The following is a 23321-nucleotide window of genomic DNA, read 5'->3' on the forward strand; positions in this document are numbered from 1 at the left end:
TTTGAAAGCGTACAAGAGAACATTTGTCTGGTGCTCTTTCCTCAGCCTTGATGAGTGGAATTAAAGAATTGGCAGGGCCCCTCGTGGCCAAATTTCACTGATCTTGCAAATTAAAACCCTTCGATGATTACCTGCTGGGCATTCACATATCATCCTCCAAGCCAAATTTGGCCCATTACAGCAATATGGCTTGGCGCGAGGTCCGCATCCAATTGCGACTCGCTTCTACTCCTATTGAAGATGTTCTATCAGCGCTCAATATACATTTCCACCTAATCCAATAGACATAGCTTTTGCCATCGACTGGCGTTTTCAATTTCTTCCTCTATTCAGTTTAGAGGGGAGGGCACAGGGAAGTGATCGCCAGAAACTCTAATAACAACATCTTTTAGCAGCCATCGATTTCCTTGTCCCATAATCGTTGGCCGTCAAACTCCCAACTTCCCCTCGCTGAAGCTGTAAATCGGTGATTTCTTATTAGTGTTCGGCGTTTAAAAGGCAACTTATTTAAAGGTTCGTCAATTGGGGTCCTGTCGACCGATAATTGAAGATTTGGCCAAACAAACACTTGTTTCTGGAATTGACCGCTATAGCAATTTCCCTGATTAGGGTGGTGCGCCTCGCTAGCCCCTCGCCCCGAGCTGCCGGGATGGTATTGTCAGCAGAACATAATTGATTAAGGCGAACCCTCTATCGCCACTTAAACACATAAGTAAATGAAGCTGGCAGCATGAATCAAACGAATATAGCTCTATTAAAGGCCATGGCGCAGGACATGGGATTGCAGCATTTCATTTAAATTGAAGTATTCGATAAATACAGGCGAATTAATATGGTATTTGACGGTTTGAGAGCCGCGCGAACTACGAACCGCCGTGTGGAAAATAAATACTGCCATTCATCAACAAAGCGGGTAATGGAGCGAAAAATTGCTCCAACTTGCGGAAAACAAGTCAAGGGAAAGTTAAACTAATAGACTATTTTCCTTGATGATTTGTATTCTTCTAAATGGCCGCGGCAATCTCATAATAAGATGTCTCCGCGTCGGAAATGATATCAAGTCATTAGACAGTATAAAGATATAACGTGATTAAATTACTCGCCAAGTTAGGCTGCTCCCTTGGGACTCTCTAGCAAGCTTCTCGGGAGCTAATTTTCCACTCCATTGAGAGATTTCTTTATATTGATGTTAAGGCGAAGGGTTTTTACAATGATTAAATGGAGCCGCGGACTTGGCGTTCACAATTCGCCGTGTGGCACGCTGCAGAGCAATGAATTAATCATAGCGATCTTCCAAGTGATATAAATCAGTGATAAGTGGCGGCAAATAATTGAGTAATAGTCACCGCGATTTGCTGATAAACCTAATTTGCCTCTGAGAAGAGGGAGGGGGTTAGAACAGCCGACGTCTAGGGATGCTGAGATTTGATTGGATATTTGCTTTGATCTCGCGAGATCTCTACCCCGTTAGGTGTCAGTAATGTCCAGTTAGAATTCTTCCCTTACTCCACCCCCTGCCAATTACTCCCCGGCGCCCTTGTTCAGACTGGATTACTTTTATGAGAAAAGTTTTGTTTACTTCTACCAATAAATTGGCTGGGATTAAACATAATACGACCATATGTCTTGAAAGTAAAGTGTAGTTTTGAGTTACAGTCACGTGAGTCACTGTTTAAATTTGCCGATACACACATCCCGTTCTACTTCTGCCACAAACCGCAAGTTATGTTGGTGTGTACGAGTCGGCAGCTACACCTTCCTTTTGTACCTTCTATTCAGACACAACACTTGTAAATCGTAATCTATTACCTTCATTGTCGTTATGGTTTCTTTGTCTGAGTCTAGTGAAGTATCTAAGATAGGCAATAACGGCTGAACGCTACTGGGGTTAGTGTCAGTGGTGATGTATAGTGGAACAGGGCCGGGTTAAACACATTCGACATCTTGGTGTGGTATGTACACTTGCTTGGAAGCTTGGAGATATATTACACATCCGAATTTACAGACTTAATATTAACGTCGTCGCTTATAGAAGAGCTTCATCAACATCACTGGCATCGTCGTACGGACCTGAACAGACACGTGGAAATATTAGAAGTACACATGTACTGTAGGATATCCAATTGTTGGCATCGTGTATATTTTCATTTCCTGTCCGTGGATTCCTTCCTTAACAAAGATGACAATATGTCAGTTATATGATTTAAGTGCCGAGTTGAGCAACAAAGAAATATTACCACAGAATACATAACTTCCATAGATTCCTTTTTCTATAAGGTCACGATATGGCTGAAACATTGCCGATGTGATTATAAACCATAACTCACAATAACTCACTTTTTCTATAATTCTTTCAATTTCATATACATCACATTCCCAAAGATGGAATCAATTTGCAAGATTGCGTTACCACCATGGACTCCACAAAATACCACGGATATACACTTCCACTGATTTAATTTTTTCGTATATTTCAACATGTCTATATATTTCTACATTTTGACACACGCACGTACGCACGCACGCACGCACGCACGCACACACGCACCCACACACACACACAGACAGACAGACACACAAATGCAGTCCAAATTACGCCAGGACTACCACGGCCCGGGACATCAGATATGGGCTTCACACAGTGATCAGATATGGGCTTCACACAGTGATCAGATATGGGCTTCACACAGTGTACCTATATGAAAAAAGGAACCCGGGTTTTCTCGCTTGACGAGAGAACGCTTAACCACTAGGCTACCTCAGCACCCGCTGTCCAAATGAAACATACTGATGGACATATAATGACATGAATGCATGACCACTGGCAATCAGCTGATGTGGAGGTTGGCGGTGCAAGCGATATTGGAACACATTGCAATGAAACTGGTATTTGAAATAAGACAATGCCAGTGCATTGATGACGTTCAGATGAGAACACCCCATCCACCACGCCCCACCCCCCTCTATACAAATGTAAGGCTTCACTATACAATAAAACCATTCTAACAATGGTTTGGACGAATGTGTGTCTTCCAACAGAAGATGTCCTGTTACCGTAGAGCCAGTTAGGTATAATGACTTATACTGACATTGAAAAACAAGTTTTCCATAGTAACAAAGGCTTGGAAAAAAGAATGTTCTGACTTAAGAAAGAATTCCCTTCCAGCTGTTCTACAGAAGTCAGTGGATAAATACCATCACCTCAACCACCACAACAAAATGCTCACCACCTCAATGCCAAAAATGTCCCTTAAGTCCCAAATCCCCCTTTCTCCATCCCCTCAATACGTTCCACCTACATACCCTCTTGTACCCTCCCTCTAAGCTCACTGATGTCCTATTAGGTTCTGCCTAACACAAGGCTGCATTGTCCGGGGGAGGATGGTGCACGCGCGGCGTTAGTGGCATGTGATCTTCTCTGTCTACTGTCAACACCAGACACACGACATCCTAGTCCCTCTTTGGTCCCCCCTCAGCCCTCCTTGCCACCAACACATCGCACCTATTGTTTTACGCACAGCTCTTAACACCTCTTTTAACTTCTAACGACTCTTGTTTAATATCACTGGTCAATGACATCTTGGAACTTTGAGATGGACATGGGAGAAATTATTGCCCTCTGTTCACGACTCATCCCGTCTCGTGGTTGCTTGAAAAGCTTTCCCGCAAAAAAACTCTGTAAATAATGATTAAACATGTTGACAGTCTCGTTGTAAAAAACACCGATTTATTCGTTTCAGCTAATGGATTTACACTGTCTGTGACAAAGTAATATCTGACTTATTGTAAATGTATTAATAATTCACTATTTTAGAAACAGATCTATTTATAAATATATCTAGGAACTTCGTAAATGAATGTACCGTTTCAGCAAATATTAATGCAAAAGAAATACCCCTTTGTCTATTATCTTTTTTACATTACATGTATGTATCTAAAGATATAAGAAAACATATTCGAACAATAAACTAAAGATATATGAAATTATATGAATTGCAATAAAGAAGTAAGTATAGCTGTATAATATTATGACTGTGTATTAAATATGAGAATGAATGTCTTTGGGGGAATTGCTCTCATATCATTCCTGGAACAAGCAGTATGTTAATATTAATATCCCTGATATTATAGATGAAGTCCTATATTTGTTGTATTCCCTCTCTGATATTGTATATGATCCTAATCAGTAGAGGCTGTAGCCAAAAACAAACATAAAACCAATACCCACTTCAAACATGCCACCACAAGAGAAAAGATAATATTCCCTGAATATGTTCATGAACAGATATTTAAGCCAGCCCTTTATTATCGAATGCTCTATCTCCTTTGTAAATCCTATCGAAAACACAGTCGTTGTTGTTTATGCCGTTAAAGGATTAACGTTTTCCAATCAACTCTTCGTATTTGTTGAACATGTTGGATTCGTGTTGATAAATCCAGTCAATTGGCCCTCGAGTCTCTCGTTCTTCTGCTGTGGAATGCCTACCCGCATAAAGTATTTTCATTCACTCCAGATGAACAGGCATTCTTCATCTGACTGCTTCAACATAATGAAAGGTTGATCCGCGAGTAATCAGCTGCCACGGTTATCAACATAAGGGCATTGCAGGTTATTTTTATATCATACACTGTGATACGTGACACTTCAGGTTAAACTGATCCCCAAGGAAGGTGGTATACAGTCAGTAGAAGCTTCGGGGCTGCTGCCATATTGCCAATGTTGAAACGGGAATTATTTTGTGAAGTAGTACGGAAATTATTTTGGCAAATAACAAAAAATGGTTTTGTTAAGAAACACAGAAATTATTTTGTTAAAAAATATACTTGCATTTAACATGGCAACATTATTGATAATTAACTGTTGTTTGTAGGGCGGCGTTGTGATTATTGCAACATAGTGCAACTCTGTATGGAATCTTTGTCATATCGGATACTTGTATTGCATCTTAAATGTCAGTAGCAGCAGTCTTCAGAATAGATTACGTGTCCTTCAGCAAATGCATTTGCAGATTTTCTGCAATTTTTACCTTCTTTTTTTCAAATTCGATTTTATTTAAATATAACCAGAAAAGTTGGGCCAGTATTTTTTTGTGGGAAATATATTCATAACTACGTGCATTTATATGCTGGCCTACGATTGGTGCATAATATACAATCCTTTCATCTGTAATAACCAAACACTTTGAGTGCACTATTATTAGTAGGAGAGTTCACTATGATAATAATGTTAGATAATTGAATATACAATATCGATAGTTCAAATATTTATTAGTACTGTCCAACAGATGGGGTATCAAATCCACACAAAAGACAACTGAGTTTACATATGTAAAAACGTCTTAACAACATTTACTACTCAAAAGAAGTTAAAGAAACAACGATCATGGCATGACGTGTAACAACAGTCACATGACAACATCGAGTGTTCTTTAACTTATTTCGAGTAGTATATTATGGTGATAATAAATTCATTTGTTATAAATTGTGAAATGTCCACCCTATGTGTGTTAATCTTTTGTGAAATGTCTCTAAATGATATTTATATTTAAGTGATGTATATTTGAAGCAACGCCAAAATCATGTTTAATGTACAATATGTATAGTGTGATATGTTTCGTTAATATCAAACGTCAACGCCGGGGAATAACCAATCTCGAGAACCACGTGCAGGCAAGCCCATTTTGTGATGCATACGGCCGATCCCAACTCCTAATCTATTTGAATTTATATATTTAACCACTGAACCTTTTGGCGACTCCAGCGTTCATGATCAGGACATTACTGATTATCTTGATGTAGACAACTCTGTTAACAGCTCTAAGCTGTAGGTAAGGCTGTAGTTCCGGATGTGTTATTATGAAGCCCGTGTTCCAATGTTTGACCAACACCTTGCGGACAGTGTGTTCTATGCTTGACCAACATGTTCTGGTCGGTGTGTTCACTTTGACTGCCATGGCGTAAGCGGTGTGTTCTATGTTTTGCGGCCATATTGTGGACGGTTTGTGTTCTGTGTTCTATGTTTGACCGCCATGTTGTGGACGATGTATTCTATGTTTGACCGCCATGACGTAAACGGCGTGTTCTATGTTTGACCAACATGCTGTGAATCGTGTTCGATGTTTGACCGCCAAGTTGTGGACAGTTTGCTCTATGTTTGAGCAACATGTTGTGGAAGGTGTGTTCTATGTTTGACCAAAATGCTGTGGACGGTGTGTTTTATGTTTGACCGCCATGTTGTGGACGGTGTGTTCTATGTTTGACCGCCATGTTGTGGACGGTGTGCTCTATGTTTGACCGCCATGTTATGGACGGTGTGATATATGATTGGCTGCCATGTTGTGGACAGTGTGCTCTATGTTTGACCGCCATGTTGTGGACAGTGTGCTCTATGTTTGACCACCATGTTGTGGACAGTGTGCTCTATGTTTGACCAACATGTTGTGGACAGTGTGCTCTATGTTTGACCGCCATGTTGTGGACAGTGTGCTCTATGTTTGACCACCATGTTGTGGACAGTGTGCTCTATGTTTGATCAACATGTTGTGGACAGTGTGTTCTATGTTTCAATGCAGTGTGTTATGATGCAGGTGGTGGCCAGGGAGGGCTGGGGAAGACACGCAGACCGAGGACGGCGTTCACGTCGCAGCAGTTGCTGGAGTTGGAGAGACAATTTAAGCTCAACAAGTACCTGTCAAGACCCAAGAGATTCGAGGTGGCGACCTCCTTGATGCTCACAGAAACACAGGTGCGTGTGCGTCCGTATATACACACACAACACTCTCCTATGATTCTAACAAATCACAACAAATTATATCAATAAAAGTGTAAAATAAAAGCACCAGCAAATAATTATTACGATTTTTATAACATCATAAAAGGGGATGAAAATCTCTCTCTGAAATATATTTATTTTCAAATATATTTAAAAGCAACGCCAAAATCATGTTTAATGTAAAATATATAGAGAGAGATATGCTTCGTTAATATAAAACGTCAACGCCAGAGAAAAACAAGTCTCGAGAACCACGTGCAGGCAAGCCCATTTTGTGATGCATACGGCCGATCCCAACTCCTAATTTATTGGAATTTATTAATTTAACAACTGAACCTTTTGGCGACTCCAGTGTTCATGATCAGGACATAACTGATTATCTTGATGTAGCCAACTCTGTTAACAGCTTTAAGCTATAGGCGAGGATGTAATAATCATAAAAGAGGATGAAAATGTCTCTCTTATACGCAGTCGTATCTATGGACGCCTGTCCGTTGTACGGGTGGGCGACAGTGTCAACCATTACAGCCGTGCCAGCGCATCAAGACCACTGTTTCGAGAGTGTACATGTATGCCACTGAATAATTAGGAAGATATTCTTTCACAAATTTAAAACAGATATATAGCATAATCAATTACAACAGAATTAAAAAATAAAACATACCTAAAACATTTTTAGAAAGAGGAAAGTTGCTAAAACTTTGTCAAAGAAACAAATTGAATATTATCATCTTTAACGTGTAAATCAATATGTAACATATACAATAAACATATTAACAAGCAGGGATGTATAATAATATTAATATGCTTGGAACCATCGGTTAGTATTATTGAACATTACAAAACATTATTATTAAGTCTTTGGTCGGTCATGCAAAAGCCTTGGATCGATACAGAACCGAACGGTCTTCATTGGTATCCAATTTGCACTTAATGACAGAGAAAAACGCATAATCAAAACACTAAAATACCTCGCAGGAATCTTTACATATTAACCGATTAAAATGCATAAAATGGGATTTAATAACACATCTCTTTATTAAAAATTCTTCCGTCTCCACCAACTGCCCTCGCCATGTACACGGTCTGAGTGACGGCAAGGAGACAAGGAACAGCCTTCAACCACAGTGTAGTTAAATCACATTATACATAATATTATTGGTTTTGTTGTCAATTTAAGTACGAAAGACTTTCTTATAATCATCTGATTTGCTTTTAATGCGTTTCTAAATCCTTCATCTCGCATATTATCGCCTGAGTCTCGCGACGGAAGCACGCGGATTTAACTCTGCCTTCGGCCTAACCGATAGCCATGGGTTAAACTACGAAGGGTGAATATAGCATGGGAATGGTGTTCAGGACTTGATAACCTTTGTCTTGTTACCTGTAATAATTGTGAATACATATCTCACCACTAAGCTGGTCGCCCGTACCCTACAGCCGTCACCTGATTCGCACAGAAAGGCGGGGTCGGTGGGATGGTATTTGCGCGCTTGTTTTTCCGTCCGTCAATTGTAATCACGAAAATTTCGAAGCCCTGTGGATAGTGTTTCAGCCTGTCGCGCCAAAGTCGCGGGTTCATTTCCACGCATGTGATTACCAGGCACTCACTCACTCCACGAAAAATACGTAAGTGTACATTCCCAAAGTCGGTGTTGGCAAAATATATTTAAAACAGATGATACGTTTTAAAAATATCATTCGAAGCGGTGGGGTAGCCTAGTGGTTAAAGCGTTCGCTCGTCAAATGAAGGCCCGGGTTCGATTCCCACAAGGGTACAATGGGTGAAATCCATTTCTAGTTTCCCCCGCTGTGATATTGCTTGAATATAACGCGGCGTAAAACCATACTCACTCACTCCCTAGAAATACCATCCGCTATTTGAATAACGCTGGCTAAAGCTATATAAACTGTTAATTCTGTACAATATTGATGTGTTATAGATGAAAGTATGAACAAGAAAAATGTTTTTCGGGCACCATATGAGAGTCTTCTTGAGATTCCTGTGTTAAAAGCAATCAAGCACCTCGCTTGTAAATGTCATTTAATGGAATTTCAAGCGCACCTCACTGGCAACAAGTCAACATCCCTCAAAAGACTTTGACTAAGTTGGCAAACTTCTCATTGACAGGCGAGTCCCGTTCAAACTGTATGTGTGTGGAAGCGTTTAGCTATGTGTATATGGCCTTTTAACTTTATACTGCCAGTATCAACCTGGCCAATTAGATCAACTTTAGTCGCCCACTGTCAAATTTGGCGGGAACAATGGGCCCCCGTGTTTGGCAGAAGAGGTCGAGCGCGGAGTCACGGAGGATAATAGAGATATAAGCGCGTGTAAATGATGCCCCGCTTCGTGAGCCGGCTGCCAGGGGGGATAGGGGGACAAGCACGTCTCGCAACAAGGAGAATTTACCCAGCAAACATGGTCGGTACGAAGGCACACGAAATCGGAAACAATATCAACCATTGTTCTGAAGAGTATCAGAATCAAGTGTAATCGTTGTACTACTTCGGTTGTCTCCCTTAGATTGTCACGAAGCGTTAAGTTTGTGAAAATGTGCTGGAAATGAGTTGTTAAACTAAAATGCCTGCTTTCCTTAGAACTGTTTCAGATCAGACAAATTCACTTTGTCGACCCGAGCCTTGTGATGATCTAACTCGCATGTTGCAAATGACATTTTTATGAAAGTTATAATCTCTAGGAAATATTCCCTTAGAAAGCTAGAATGATGAAATGAAAGTTGATATTTGTCGGATTATCTTCAACATAAACTACACGTTTTAACAAACAAGCCAATCTTTCTCCCTTTGTTCCTGGTCCTAGACAATGGATGGTCTCATTCGGGTTGAAGAGCGCGTGCGCAGGAGGGAGGGTTAATATTTCCCTATCAACATGGCCGGGAACACTGTTGGCTATTTTGACGTTTTTTGCAAGTTTTCAAATTTGTTCGCCACAGGCACGAGTGTAAGAGGCCTGGACAACACGGGATGGCAAACACTGAGGGCCATTACCTTGATAATAGAGCGGCTGAAAGTCTTAGGAAAACAACAAATAGAGAAACAAGTTTGCCAAAAACGACACCTCCCTTCGCGTGGCACGAGCAGAACAATAGCAGCGTTGTGTTTCAGCCATCGTTTCGTATTTTTCTACTTTATGAACAATATCCCTCAGAAATCAAGCAACAAACAATATTGTGGACAAACTAACACAGTGAGAGGTCCATGGAATGACAGGTTGAAGTGTTGGCATTGTTAGTTCGAGCTAGCGAAGCAGTTAGTCTGTATGTGGCATGACTCGTCGCTGCAAGTATGTTTACACGGTTGAGAATCAGGGGGGCGCACCGAGAAATTATTCACAAACCCACTGGTGAAACATTTTGATCCTGCTTACGAAATTATTTCGAGATCAAACGAGTTCTCATGCAAATTGCAAGCGTTTCTAAACAAACTCGGAAAAAGAGCACAAAACGACAGGATGATTGCAAAGTGACGTGGCAGATCATAGGTGATTATGATAAGATTCAGGGATTAAATTTTGATCAATTTTGACCATTTGGGCAAGTTTGATGAGTTAAACAAACAGACAGAGACGCTCTCGCGACACCAACCTGCGTGCCGAGATACGGATGCTATCTGGATGGTTAATTAACTACAACATAACACTAGTGGGGAAATATTTACAATGCGCAAATTAATTTACTAATTGGTTATAGGCGTCTTCGCTCAATCAGATTTTTGCTCAATGGGCAATTAATTAGTGCCGCACATCTGAGGAGGAATGGGAGTTGGCTGTAATACCCATCCCGCCGTGCCCTCACCGACGATCAAATTTCAATTAATGAAAACCCAGTCCTTATTGGAGTCGTTGGTCCATTGCTTGAATTAGGGGCAGTCAATTTCACCCGGTAAACAAATTATATCCTGTTCACAGAATCCTTTCCTTTTGGCACTTTGACGGTTCTAAAACCTGAAAGAGTTCTAGCATTAAGTGATGATTAGATGATGCGCTTTCTCCGCCATAGAGCAACCAAACTAGTAAATCTTCCTCGGAGCAGACAAGGCGTGATGCTTATTGATAAAGATGGTTATTTCAGTTGTTTGAACGCGAATAATCATTCTTCTTATGGGGAAGACATATAATGGAAACCGTGTCTGTCATCACGAGGTTAATGATGGGGAGATGATAATGAATAGCTATTGTCTTAGACCAATCAAATATCGCCTTTCAAGCGATGAGTTCATATACTATACATACACCTATTACAGTTTTATGCAAATGACCATTGATTTTTTTTATATGAATTTAAAGCATACATACATGTATATCATTTCCACATACATATATACTACTCAAAAGAAGTTAAAGAACACCCGATTCCTCCATATTACTACAGTTAATCTGTCATGGCTTGTCAGATGTAACTACAGTTGTATGAAAGAGTGTTCTTTAACTTCTTTTGAGTAGTATATGTATTGGTGATGGTCGATGTGGGAACTCATTATTCAACAGAATAAATATACATCTAAGATAGCAAACATATGTACATATATTGATGGGGATAAAAGGGAGTCATATTAATATCGCAGTATAATGCTGCAGGCAATGCCATTGTGTGTTACCATGATAAGTGAGTGAGTGAGTTGTGTTTAACCCCGCTTTTAACAGTATTCTAGTTATGTCACGACGTGTCTGCTAAATGTGGGAGGAAAGCCCGAGGTGATGCAGGTCTCAGACGTTTACCACTTCGGTGAAACCCACGAGCACGGGTACGGTGCTGATAAACCAAGAAACATAATCGGGGCGAACTGGGATTCGACCCCCCCGCCAGGTGGTGGGAGAATGGAGGTGTCAGGTGTGCCGAGAAATTAACCGATAATCTCCAGAAATGTCGAATGTCGTGTCAAGCAAATCCCCTTTATATACCCACTCTTACTCATTTCCGTTTCATATTCTGACATTTACACCGGACCGGCCTTATACAACCGTGTATGTATGTATATATACATGTATGAAGAAAAATATTTTATTAAAGTGCCACACATTGTAAAATGACAAGTATGACAATCCAACTAGTTATAAAACGTATACAATGTCATGATCAGGTCATGTGGCCTATACGACACATAACACAGCATAGATACACATAAGCATAAAATAACAAGGAACATGTACAGGTTGAAATATAGACTCGCGTGGTTAACGTTTCATTTTACTTATGATAAGGTGGGGTTATAACGAAATCTTTTGTTTTCTTCTCAGAAATATTTGCTTTTATACGATAACATAAGATAAGATATAGATTATAAACGTGTCACAAAGTATGCATTAAAAATAAACCATATATAAAATACAATATAAAAACACTTTCCAGCCATGACTGGCTTACGAGTCACGACAAAATTCCTGAAATATGTTTTTATAGAATAATTAATTTTGAAAAAAATGTTTTCGTTTTTCATAAAAGTCATAAATAAAAACAAAAAATGCCCAAACAAATAAAAAAGTATACAATACCCCCATGAAGATATGAATATTAGTTATTAGTTTTAAGGAAAATTACAAATGTCATATTATAATAATTTAGTTGTACTGTTTTTTTCGTTTAAATGAAGATTAAAAATTTACGGCAAAAGGATGACATAATTCTTTACTTGACATACTAAATGTCAATGGTAACATTAGTGTGAATAGCTGGTTCATATCCATAGGAAGGCAAATATATGTAGTCTCAGGTCAGCATAATGTCCACACGAGGAAAGAAAATGCTCTTCATCCTTTATAGCAGAGGAGGAACAGAATTTACATATTCTGTTATCTAAGCGAAATTTCGGACGAGAAGAGCGGCCTATATGTATGACTTGATCCCGTTCTGGCCGCTCTGGGGCGCCTGTATGGTACACTCCGGCGAGAGACAGAGGAGCGGAGAAACCCGTAATCTGTCACAGATTAATCGCTCTGATCCGCTATATGACGCATTTAAATGGATTACTTCAGGGATTAGGTAGTTCATAGACTCCTCAAGGTGTTAAATACCATATCCAGCCGTCGCATGTTAATCAAGATCTCCTGTATACATGGTCTTACAACAAGAGAGAGGTAGATTATTACAGGTTGTGGAGAAACGCCAATTAACGCCAGTGATGCCTTGCTAGTCCCAGGTGGTAATCTCGGTGCTAACTCCCGCACATATGGCCACCGATGTCGTGCCTCTCGTCTATAGCATGTGGCCTGCCTTATCTCGGCTACACGGGCTAAGGAGAGAAATTACACTCTTAATTGGATTAATTAAAACCCGCAACAGTTAAGATTGCTAGTTTATCGTGTAGGATTAGCGCTTTAGTTTGCTTTTTGACAAGCGGTACCCCGACAACGCGCGACGTGTAAGCAGAGGTAACACCCACTATAATAGATTCTTACCCAGCCTACAATATCTCCCTAGTTGAAGCACGGAGAGAAAGCCGATCTGTCTGATAGACACAGCTCCTTACCACGCACCTGTGTAGCGACACCCAACCCGATACCCATAACTGGATACAGGTGATCGCTGCTATCATCGGGTTGTTAGAATTAGCGAATGTCACAAATTGTGGACAATTAACGATAAATGGGCCTATTCGCCGATACAAGGCATTACGTGTAAGTCCTAACTAAATAGCTGGGCAGACTTTCAACAAAAGCTCGGGCCCAATAAAGGATCTATGCTTGTCCGTGTGTTGAACAGAAGCTTATATTATGAACCCTCATACCTGTGGGTCGCCGTGTTTCCACCCTCAACCCGTTCCCGCTCACCCGGGGGATAAATCGCACCTTGATAATGTCTCCGTTAACACTAGCCACAGTAGGTCGAGGGGAAGGTGTTGGTTATCACTCAATCTCACACCTCCGGGAGGCGTTATCACACAATGCTGGAGGTGTGAAATTTCAGAATAACAAACCAGTACATATTCCGCAAATGAAGGCAACATGTAAATAAATTACTTGACATTCTTGCCTTGATTGTTTACTGACGTTTAAAATCAGATTTATTGGTGAGGGTTAGTTGTAGAAATATATTAGTGGTGTAGGTTTAATGGCCCCAGCTGTGTGAGCGTGGTATGGTGAGACACATCTGACACAACCTTGGCATCTCATCTTTGAATACAACACGTCGCGGGGATATAAATGGTCGGCTACAGGCTCTGACACACGTTGGCTACAGTCTCGGGCACATGTTGGCTACAGGCTCTGACACATGTTGGCTACAGGCTCTGACACATGTTGGCTACAGGCTCTGACACATGTTGGCTACAGTCTCGAACACATGTTGGCTGCAGGCTCTGTCACATGTTGGCTACAGTCTCGAACACATATTGGCTACAGTCTCGGGCACATGTTGGCTACAGGCTCTGACACATGTTGGCTACAGTCTCGGGCACATGTTGGCTACAGTCTCGAACACATGTTGGATGGATGACACACAGAAACACCGACTACTCTACTTAAACCCCAAGGTGAGGTGAGGTGAAATTGAGTTTAACGTCGCGTCCAAGATTATTGCACTTATATAGCGACGTGCATGCACGTGTATGTGTGTGTGTGGCTGCTTGTACTAGTCCGGACTGATGCCGATTTATAGTGCTAGCTCACTGAGATACCATGCCGCAGTTTAACATGAATACCCCACTCAGACACAGTATACTGACTCCGAGCCGACCAGTCCTTGTTTTAGCCCCTTAATGCCGAGCGCCAGACAGGGTAACAACAAGTACAATCTTTTAACGTCTTTTTGTATGACGCGGCCCGGGATCGAACCCTGGACCTTCCGCTCTCCGGGCGGACGCTCTACCACAAGACCACGGAGGCGGTCTTAAACCCCAAGGAATACTTGCTCTTGGTTTTGAGAACAAACTATTCGTGTTAAATGAAGAAACAAATAATGTCGTGTTATTTACCCCCCACCCCCCACCCTCACCCCCATATCCCCCACCCCGATACCCCCCCCCCCCACCCCCAACAAACAACAAAGAAACCAGCAAGATAAATCACAAGCAAAATAAAACTAAAAACAGATACAACATAAAAATTGATAAAAAACACGATAAATAAATATACTCTGATACATAAAAATACATGTGTTGAAAGAAGAATTAAATTAACATGTTAAGCAATTTATTATAATATATGAATAAAGTATTTAAATTCTTAAAATAAGTGAAATGGAGTTAGAATTGTCTGTTCTTTTAGCGACACCAGTTCAAAGATACATATTCCTGCTATCTATCAATACACATAGACATTTGAATGATATCAACACCACATAGAAGAAAAATGAGAGTAATTGTTCTTTTTCATTATTTGGTATCGTACGAACTTTGACCAATAACTGCCTCCACTCAGACAATCTTTTGTATTGTTAGATCACCGTTTTGAACAGTGTTACAGATATACCCTGACGTACAAGGTTTATATGAGACAAAATGATGTAGGTAGTTAACGCGTACCACAAAACTGTAACCTACGAGCACGGGTAAGATGTAATCAGGTTGTATCAAGTCAGCGGATCCTGTGGCGGTAAAGGGACGCAACACTCCATAGTAAATTACTGCGCTTAAGGATTCTTGGACAGCCATACTCCCATGCACATAACTTTCTTCTACTAGTAAATTCTAAAAAATTTGTTTAGATATATAATAAATTATTCTTGTTTTGCAGGTAAAGATCTGGTTCCAGAATCGGCGCATGAAGTGGAAGCGGAGCAAGAAGGCTGCCATGGAGGCTAAATGCGGGAAGGAGGAGGACAAGACGCGGTTAGAGGGGACAGACAAACGCACAGACGCACACAAAGTGACGGACGGCGGGGACGAAGTGAACGGTGATAACATTGACGTTACGGAAGTGGACATGGATGATTCGGCGGAGACGGAAATAGACGACAACGAGGACAGTGATAACGAAATGTGTGTTTCCCAGAATTCCACAAACTCTGACCTTGTTTCCGGTGTGTCAATACCGACGTCGAATGGCCGATGTTCTGTCGTTCAGCCTGCACATGCCTGATGCAGAGGAAGGCATTGCGAATTCTTTTTATTGGAAGATCATCATCATCTGATTCCATCACAAAGAGAGACATGGCAATATCTTGGAGTCTTCGTGGGATGCGGACTTCACGCATTGTGTTCACGTGGCGGCCCACAATGTCCCAGGACAAAGTGAATCTCACAGAAACACGATGGCACCAGGTGGCAGTGTGTATCTCAGGTCCAGGCCTGACGGACGTAAGTACACGCAGCCGTGTCGATTGTGAAACAGGCCATGCGGATGTTAACATACGCATCCGTTTCTCGTGGCTCAGATCAGGAGGATAGTACCACACACGGCATGGTGGCTGTTTAACAGGTCATGCGGGCCCAAAGATGAGGGATAAGCACAGGAGACCGAGTCTTCTGTGGATCAGGCCAAGAGGACTTTGCACAGGCAACCGTGTCTTCTATGGATCAGGCCAAGAGGACTTTGCACAGGCAACCGTGTCTTCTATGGATCAGGCCAAGAGGACTTTGCACAGGCAACCGTGTCTTCTATGGATCAGGTCAAGAGGACCACAGCACAAGCAACCGTGTCTTCTGTGGATCAGGTCAAGAGGACCACAGCACAAGCAACCGTGTCTTCTGTGGATCAGGTCAAGAGGACCACAGCACAAGCAACCGTGTCTTCTGTGGATCAGGTCAAGAGGACGTCAGGACACGAAATCGTGTCGATTGTGAATATGACATCTAGAATCTAACGCCAACGCGTAGACCTTGACCTTAGAAGGTCTTGATTCTTGAGAGATGATGAATATACTTAAATGACATCTAATTATCAGTGCCAACTCCATGACGTCGCCAACATCAGTATTTCCTCTAGCCTGACTGGCCATATGTTTTGTTACTCATTGTAGCCTGTCAGACATGTTATCAATGTTCAACCACTTCTTAAAGTCTATCGATTGCAAAATGTGGGTGATGTATTCTCAGGGTTTAAGACACCTGTCTCATTGAGCACCGACGATGAGGTTAAGCGTACCGAACTATTGCAGTCCTAATAGGAAGTTCTGTTGAAGTAAAGAATAGAGGATTTAAACAATTGTAGCATTATTGCCCAATGTAAATATGATCTGAATGAATGAAGAGGGTGAACTACGAACCTCCTCTCTGCTAGCTGTTGTTATCATGTGTATATTTTCCGATGCATGGCAGTCGGATATTATGTGTTAAATAAATTAATATGTAGAACTACTATGCTTTTGTTTTTAATTCACTCTGCTTTCCCGTTGAAGGGTATGTGTCGTGTAGTATCGGGTCTAGCTGAATAGTATGTTGTGTGCACACTGTTCTTTCTCCACACTGTAACCGAGGGCGGATGCACTAGCCATTAGGCTACGATTACTTTTTTGCAGCTTCGCGGGTTTCCTTCCTCTTACAATGGCGTCAACTGTTACGCTACTGTTACAGCGGCGTCACATACTACCCCATGTTACAGCGGCGACACATATTACCCTCCTGTTACATCAGCGTCATATATTACCCTCCTTTTACAGCGGCATCACATATTACCCTCCTGTTACAGCGGCGTTACATATTACCCTCCTGTTACAGCGGCGTCACATATTACACTCCTTTTACAGCGGCATCACATATTACCCTCCTGTTACAGCGGCGTCACATATTACCCTCCTGTTACAGCGGTGTTACATATTACCCTCCAGTTACAGAGGCGTCATATATTACCCTCCTGTAACAGCAGCGTCATATATTACCCTCCTGTAACAGCGGCGTCACATAACACCATCCTGTGGCAACGGCGTCACATATTACCCTCCGGTTACAACGGCGTCACATATTACCCTCCTGTAACAGAGGCGTCATATATTACCCTCCTGTTACAGCAGCGTCATATATTACCCTACTGTAACAGCGGCGTCACATAACACCATCCTGTGGCAACGGTGTCACATATTACCCTCCGGTTACAACGGCGTCACATATTACCCTCCTGTAACAGAGGCGTCATATATTACCCTCCTGTAACAGCGGCGTCACATAATACCATCCTGTGGCAACGGCGTCATTTATTACCCTCCGGTTACAACGGCGTCACATATTACCCTCCTGTTACAGAGGCGTCATATATTACCCTCCTGTTACAGAGGCGTCATATATTACCCTCCTGTAACAGCGGCGTCATATATTACCCTCCTGTAACAGCGGCGTCACATAATACCATCCTGTGGCAACGGCGTCATTTATTACCCTCCGGTTACAGCGGCGTAATTTATTACCCTCCGGTTACAATGGCGTCACATATAGTAAACTGCATTTATAACGAACACGCTAATAACGAACTGACTGATATAACGAACTGTTTTTTGGCGCCGTCCATATGCTGTATATATGCTGTATATGTGCTTATAACGAACTACGGTTATTACGAACTAAATTTAGCGGTCCCTTTAAGTTCGTTATAACTGTAGTTTACTGTATTATCCTCTTATTAGAGAGGCGTCACTACTGACTCTCCTGTTGCAGCGTCGCCAAACACAGTGGATCACATTTGACGTACGATCAGTCATCGTTTATCTTTAATACTAATCAGGTTTAAACGATTTAATTAATTTTCAATTCAGAATAAACACCAAAGTACCCCAGAGTCACGAAAACATCGCACGATTTATTACCTGCTCGTTCATGAAGCTCTCAACTGCAGTAGTAGCTATAAGACGTCATAGCGTGCCAACTTTAACTATTTCAGCCTATTACATCCTGAAGCTATGAAAATATCGTACTTAAATAAGGATATATAGTCAAAGGATACATCACTCTATCGTGACATTAAGTGCGAACTTTTAAACAATATCCCCTCTTCATGATCGACTCCTTCTTAACCTGACTCGTTCCGTTCCTCAAAACACTGCCCCTTCTCGTCACGCGAAGACTCTTTTTATTACAAAATGCCTCTTCCGTCGTAACATGGTCCCAGTACTTATACGGTGTACATGATCCTGCTCCCCATCCTTGCATCTTCATGCCGCGTGTAATGGCCACAACAACCACTAGTCTTTGCTGTAACCTTCTTATGTCAAACATTCCGTGCGACATTTCATAAAACGGCATTTACTGCACGGACTACTTGAACTATGAACTAAATCAAAGCAGGAACTATTCATTTCATGGCCTAATAATTCTACCGAATCCTACGTAATCGAGATCAATAATGTCCTAGTTTGCTAATATAACAGATTCGGGGTATATTAAGTATTGTCGATAGCTCCCTTATATTACACACCACTTGCACATAACATTAGATAACATTTGGCGACAATTTCCATCTATGCGGAATACCCCAAAGCAGGTTTTATACCTTTTCAATAAAATCAAACTTCTTCAGACACATAACATCGTCATTTTACGCCACTTCTCCTTATTTTTGTATGTTTCTAATTCCATAAGAGTTTTTAGACGTCCATGACTATTTGATTGCGGAATTTCTGCGATCTCGCTCTGACCTCTAAAGTAGAAGACGGCACTTTTAAAGATATTTTCTTCGACACTTGCAGCTTCTCTGCTCGTATCGACGGAATATTAGCCTACAAATTGCGATCACTTTACCTATTCGTCGATAGTTATTCGCCACACGAGACCCGAAATCGACGGAGATCAGAGTGAAATAGCACCGCCAATACTTAGCCCATCACCATTAAGTTAAAGTAACGAGAAAAGTCTCTGAGATTAACGAGAATGTCACTACGGCGGCCCGAGAGGTGAGGACCTCTGGGATTCGAACTCAGCGCCATTAAAGCTGCTGTGGAATATATAGCCTCAGCCTGCCCAGCCTCGGAGGAGTCAAGTTGCCCGCGTGGAGGCTGAGACGATTTTTTCAGTCTAATTCTAATGAAAAAACTATTTGTTGGCATACATACGTACTTGGTATTGTTTGGTAGCGTCGCACAGTCAATCTTACCTCTACTTTGATGTCGTGATTATGAGCATGTGGGAAAATACCACACGGAGTTCAGACAGAAAGATTGCATGAAAGAAATATCCACTGGGGCGTTAAAAGTTGAACTGTCTGAGTTTCTTTCTGCTTCCATAATAAAATATATGTATGGGTATATCTACCCTTTGTGCAATGGTTCAACCACACCATCGTCATCAACGTCGTTGTCGTCATCATCATCGTATTAAAGAGAAAAACGTTACCTTATATGAAAACACAACCTGACAAAATTGGAATTGTGTTTTCCTGCTTGGCTGTCCTTACAAAACTCACATTTGCCATCGTCTTCACTTATCTTATTTTAAATATGAGTAAGGAATGCGATTAGAAGACAAAAGCATTGTACGACCTTACTCCAAGCCACTATACATGTGTTCCTGGGTCTAATCAGCTTCACAACGAGGCTCAACATTTCTATACTCGCCCTGCCTTTTTTTATATGAGCAATGTTAGCAAATATTACCTATCTATGATACTAATTTCAAACTGCAGGGTGTGCGGAATATTTTTTCACTTGGGCCACCTGTGAGGCAGATACGTTTACCTTTAACACCTGGTATCATTGCTATTATTATATTATCGTTATAGTGATTCATAAACACATGTGCATTATAGAGCCCGAAACAATGGACAGTGGATTTCTTATGATTATGGAACTGTTTTTTGTCGCGTTTTTCACCACGCAAGAAAGATACATGAATATAGCAATATTGTTCTGAATCTATAAATACATGTTGTATTTGACCTTGGTCAGATCTGAAGTGAATGCTCATGGAAATGTAGGTTCGCAGTAAATAAAGCGACGAAACCCTTTCCATCTCCAATAGAAATATCTGCATAAAGCAGAGTCCATTGTACGATTTCCTACTCTACATGTGGTAAATTCAAAATAGGGAATTGCATCGAAACCATTTTTGTCAAATTTGGAAATATCGTCCCCATGTCTACAATAAAACATAACACACAACTTTAATTTTTTCTTCAGTGAGTACTATGATCCCACAAAGAAAGACATCCGTTGTGTCTTATCTTGACTACACATATATTCTCTTTTCGTTCTGGTGTGAGTATAAATCTAGACTTAAACGTTTTTTCTTTTGTAATTGTCTTTTCCAAAAGCTCTGAACTGGGTTTTCGCCTGGCTCATCAGTACAGCACATGTCTGATTTACGGGATTTATTCCAGTAATATATCGTTATATCTCTGCACGTAAGTCTTCCCGTAATGACACGTGCAATAGTTAGCCATGTTTTATTGTTGTATTATGCAAATATTGGATTAGGAACACTCCCGGAGTAAATGATCTAAGTACATGTAAGCTTCGTGGACCAGAACGTGATCAGTATCCAGGGTTGTTGAAATCAAACTGATGTGATATATTGTAAATGGATAGTTTTGAAATAGCTTTTGTTAACAACATATTGCCGATCTAAACATTACCGTGTGGAGTATAACGCACTTCCTAGGTTTCTTAAGTCTCTGTACTAGCGGGATATTAAGGTATTTAAGAGGAGGAGGTTGATGTATACTTACACAGGTACATTTAGCTCACAATTTCACTCACACGCATCGTAAACTTACGCTGATGTGGAGACGGTTTGAAGAAAGTAAAGATATATGTAGATGAGCGTGAATATTTATACCCATATCAATGTGCAGTCACATGTGGAGATTCATCCCGCTGCCGATTAGTGCGAACGGAATCTAACTAATTAGTCCTCTGTTGCCTTCGTGATCGCTGTAAATTGCCAAAACAAGTTTATAGAATTGCTTACAAATCATTTCAAGGATGGCACCAGCCTACATCTTAAGTGCTTTAATTCTGGGAAAGTTCGTGTAATATCATAACCAAAATATTGCCCAGCTAAGCATTAGAAATAAATAGGAATCCGATACAATCATAGCCTTATCCCTCATAGACAAATGGGCTCCGCGCTGACAAGGGGCCATTAGAATTCTTTGGACGGGACTATAAAGCTAACAGTAGCCGCTGGACCCCAAGTCAAGCATGAAAAGATTGGAGAACACACACGTAAAGACGACGGGCGAGTCGGGGGAATGGGCTAGCGTGCTGGTGATTGATCGGGAGGAGAACGGCGGGAAATCACACAAGATGAAAGTGAAATGATCCACAATGGGCAATTTCTCGTGATCAAAATACAGAGAGCGATAATGTCGGAACGGCATCCTGTGCCATCAGGGGACTAACTCTCCACTAACACTCTGCTAACACTCTGCTAACACTCCGCTAACACTCTGCTGAATGCCGGTCTTCAAAACACAGTGTTACTTATAACCATTAGGAAACACAAGCAAACGGGGCCGACAACTAATCTGAAGAGTTCCTCCCGTCGAGAAGGGGTCGCCATCACTGTAGACTACAGCAGCGCTTGATTACAGTACACTAAATCATAAGACACGTTTGACAAATGAACACCAGATTTGATGCTTTAATCAGTTTCCTTCAAACAATGTTATTTTTAGATATGTCATCAGTTCCCATCAGTCAATGCTATTTTCTTTGAGCTAAAAGCGTAATAAGATAATTGTTTCACAGCTTAGATAATGTCGATATAAAATGTCTGATTGCCAAACCCCGTGATGTGCAGACTGTTGTTGGTGGCGATCCGAGAGGCAGCCGAGAGACGCTGATTTATCACAGACTTCCAGGAAGAGGCTGATGCCAGTATAACGCTAGCAGTGTAGGCGTCCGCGTTACATGTACATTCAAGCGACAAAATTCTTTCCATAATCATAACGTAAGAAAGTAAGGAACAATATATTTTATATAGGTTAATTTTCTTCAAAACTTTTAAATATTTCCTTCCGAAGGTAGTATTTTTTGTTATATAAAAGACTTACCAGCCTTCTAAATAAATACGACAAAACATTTCGATTATGATAGCAAGTCTCTACTAAAAGCAGTGTCAGTTATACTATTCCCACTTTATCTTCTCTCATTAGCATAAGACCGCCTCCGTGGTCTAGTGGTAGAGCGTCCGCCCGGAGAGCGGAAGGTCCGGGGTTCGATCCCCGACCGCGTCATACCAAAAGACATTAAAAGATGGTACTTGTTGTTACCCTGTCTGGCGCTCGGCATTAAGTGGCTAAAACAAGTACTGGTCGGCTCGGAGTCAGTATACTGTGTCTGAGTGGGGTATTCATGTAAAACTGCGGCATGGTATCTCAGTGAGCTAGCACTATAAATCGGCATCAGTCCGGACTAGTACAAGCAGCCACACAAACACACACACGTACATGCACGTCGCTATATAAGTGCAATAATCTTGGACGCGACGTTAAACCCCATTTCACCTGACCTCATCAGCATAAGCGTAGGAATTCCTATCAAATTGTGATACTACTAGGAGTTCGCGAATAGGCGAGCATCTGGCAACACATAGTACAAGAAAAAATAAGGAATTGCTTAGGACATCATTTTGGTCACCGATGCGTCAAATTTTGAACCATAAAACGATTAAAAAGCTTTCTTGAGACCTTGAATATTGTAAAACCTACATGGTATCAGTGAGTTAA

The 23321-nt window shown here is 41.2% G+C and overlaps 1 protein-coding gene across 4 annotated transcripts in view; it reads left to right on the forward strand.

The window, feature by feature from the left end:
* LOC124119066 (motor neuron and pancreas homeobox protein 1-like) overlaps positions 1-17007 on the forward strand; it is a 33659-nt gene extending 16652 nt beyond the window's left edge. The window contains exons 2-4 of one of the 4 annotated variants that reach the window (XR_007217780.1): positions 6573-6745; positions 15465-16428; positions 16474-17007. Coding sequence is in view for 2 of the 4 variants with exons in the window: in XM_046481455.2 (XP_046337411.1) it covers positions 6573-6745; positions 15465-15809 (518 nt within the window). In the remaining 2 variants the exon portion in view is untranslated. Of the gene's footprint in view, positions 1-6572; positions 6746-15464 lie in introns of all 4 variants that reach the window. The other 3 variants (XR_007217781.1, XM_046481455.2, XM_046481456.2) reach the window with 3 other exon arrangements.
* The last annotated feature ends 6314 nt before the right edge of the window (positions 17008-23321 follow it).

The sequence above is a fragment of the Haliotis rufescens genome, unplaced genomic scaffold (genome assembly GCF_023055435.1).
Source record: "Haliotis rufescens isolate VD_foot unplaced genomic scaffold, xgHalRufe1.0.p SCAF_31, whole genome shotgun sequence".
NCBI lineage: Eukaryota > Metazoa > Mollusca > Gastropoda > Lepetellida > Haliotidae > Haliotis > Haliotis rufescens.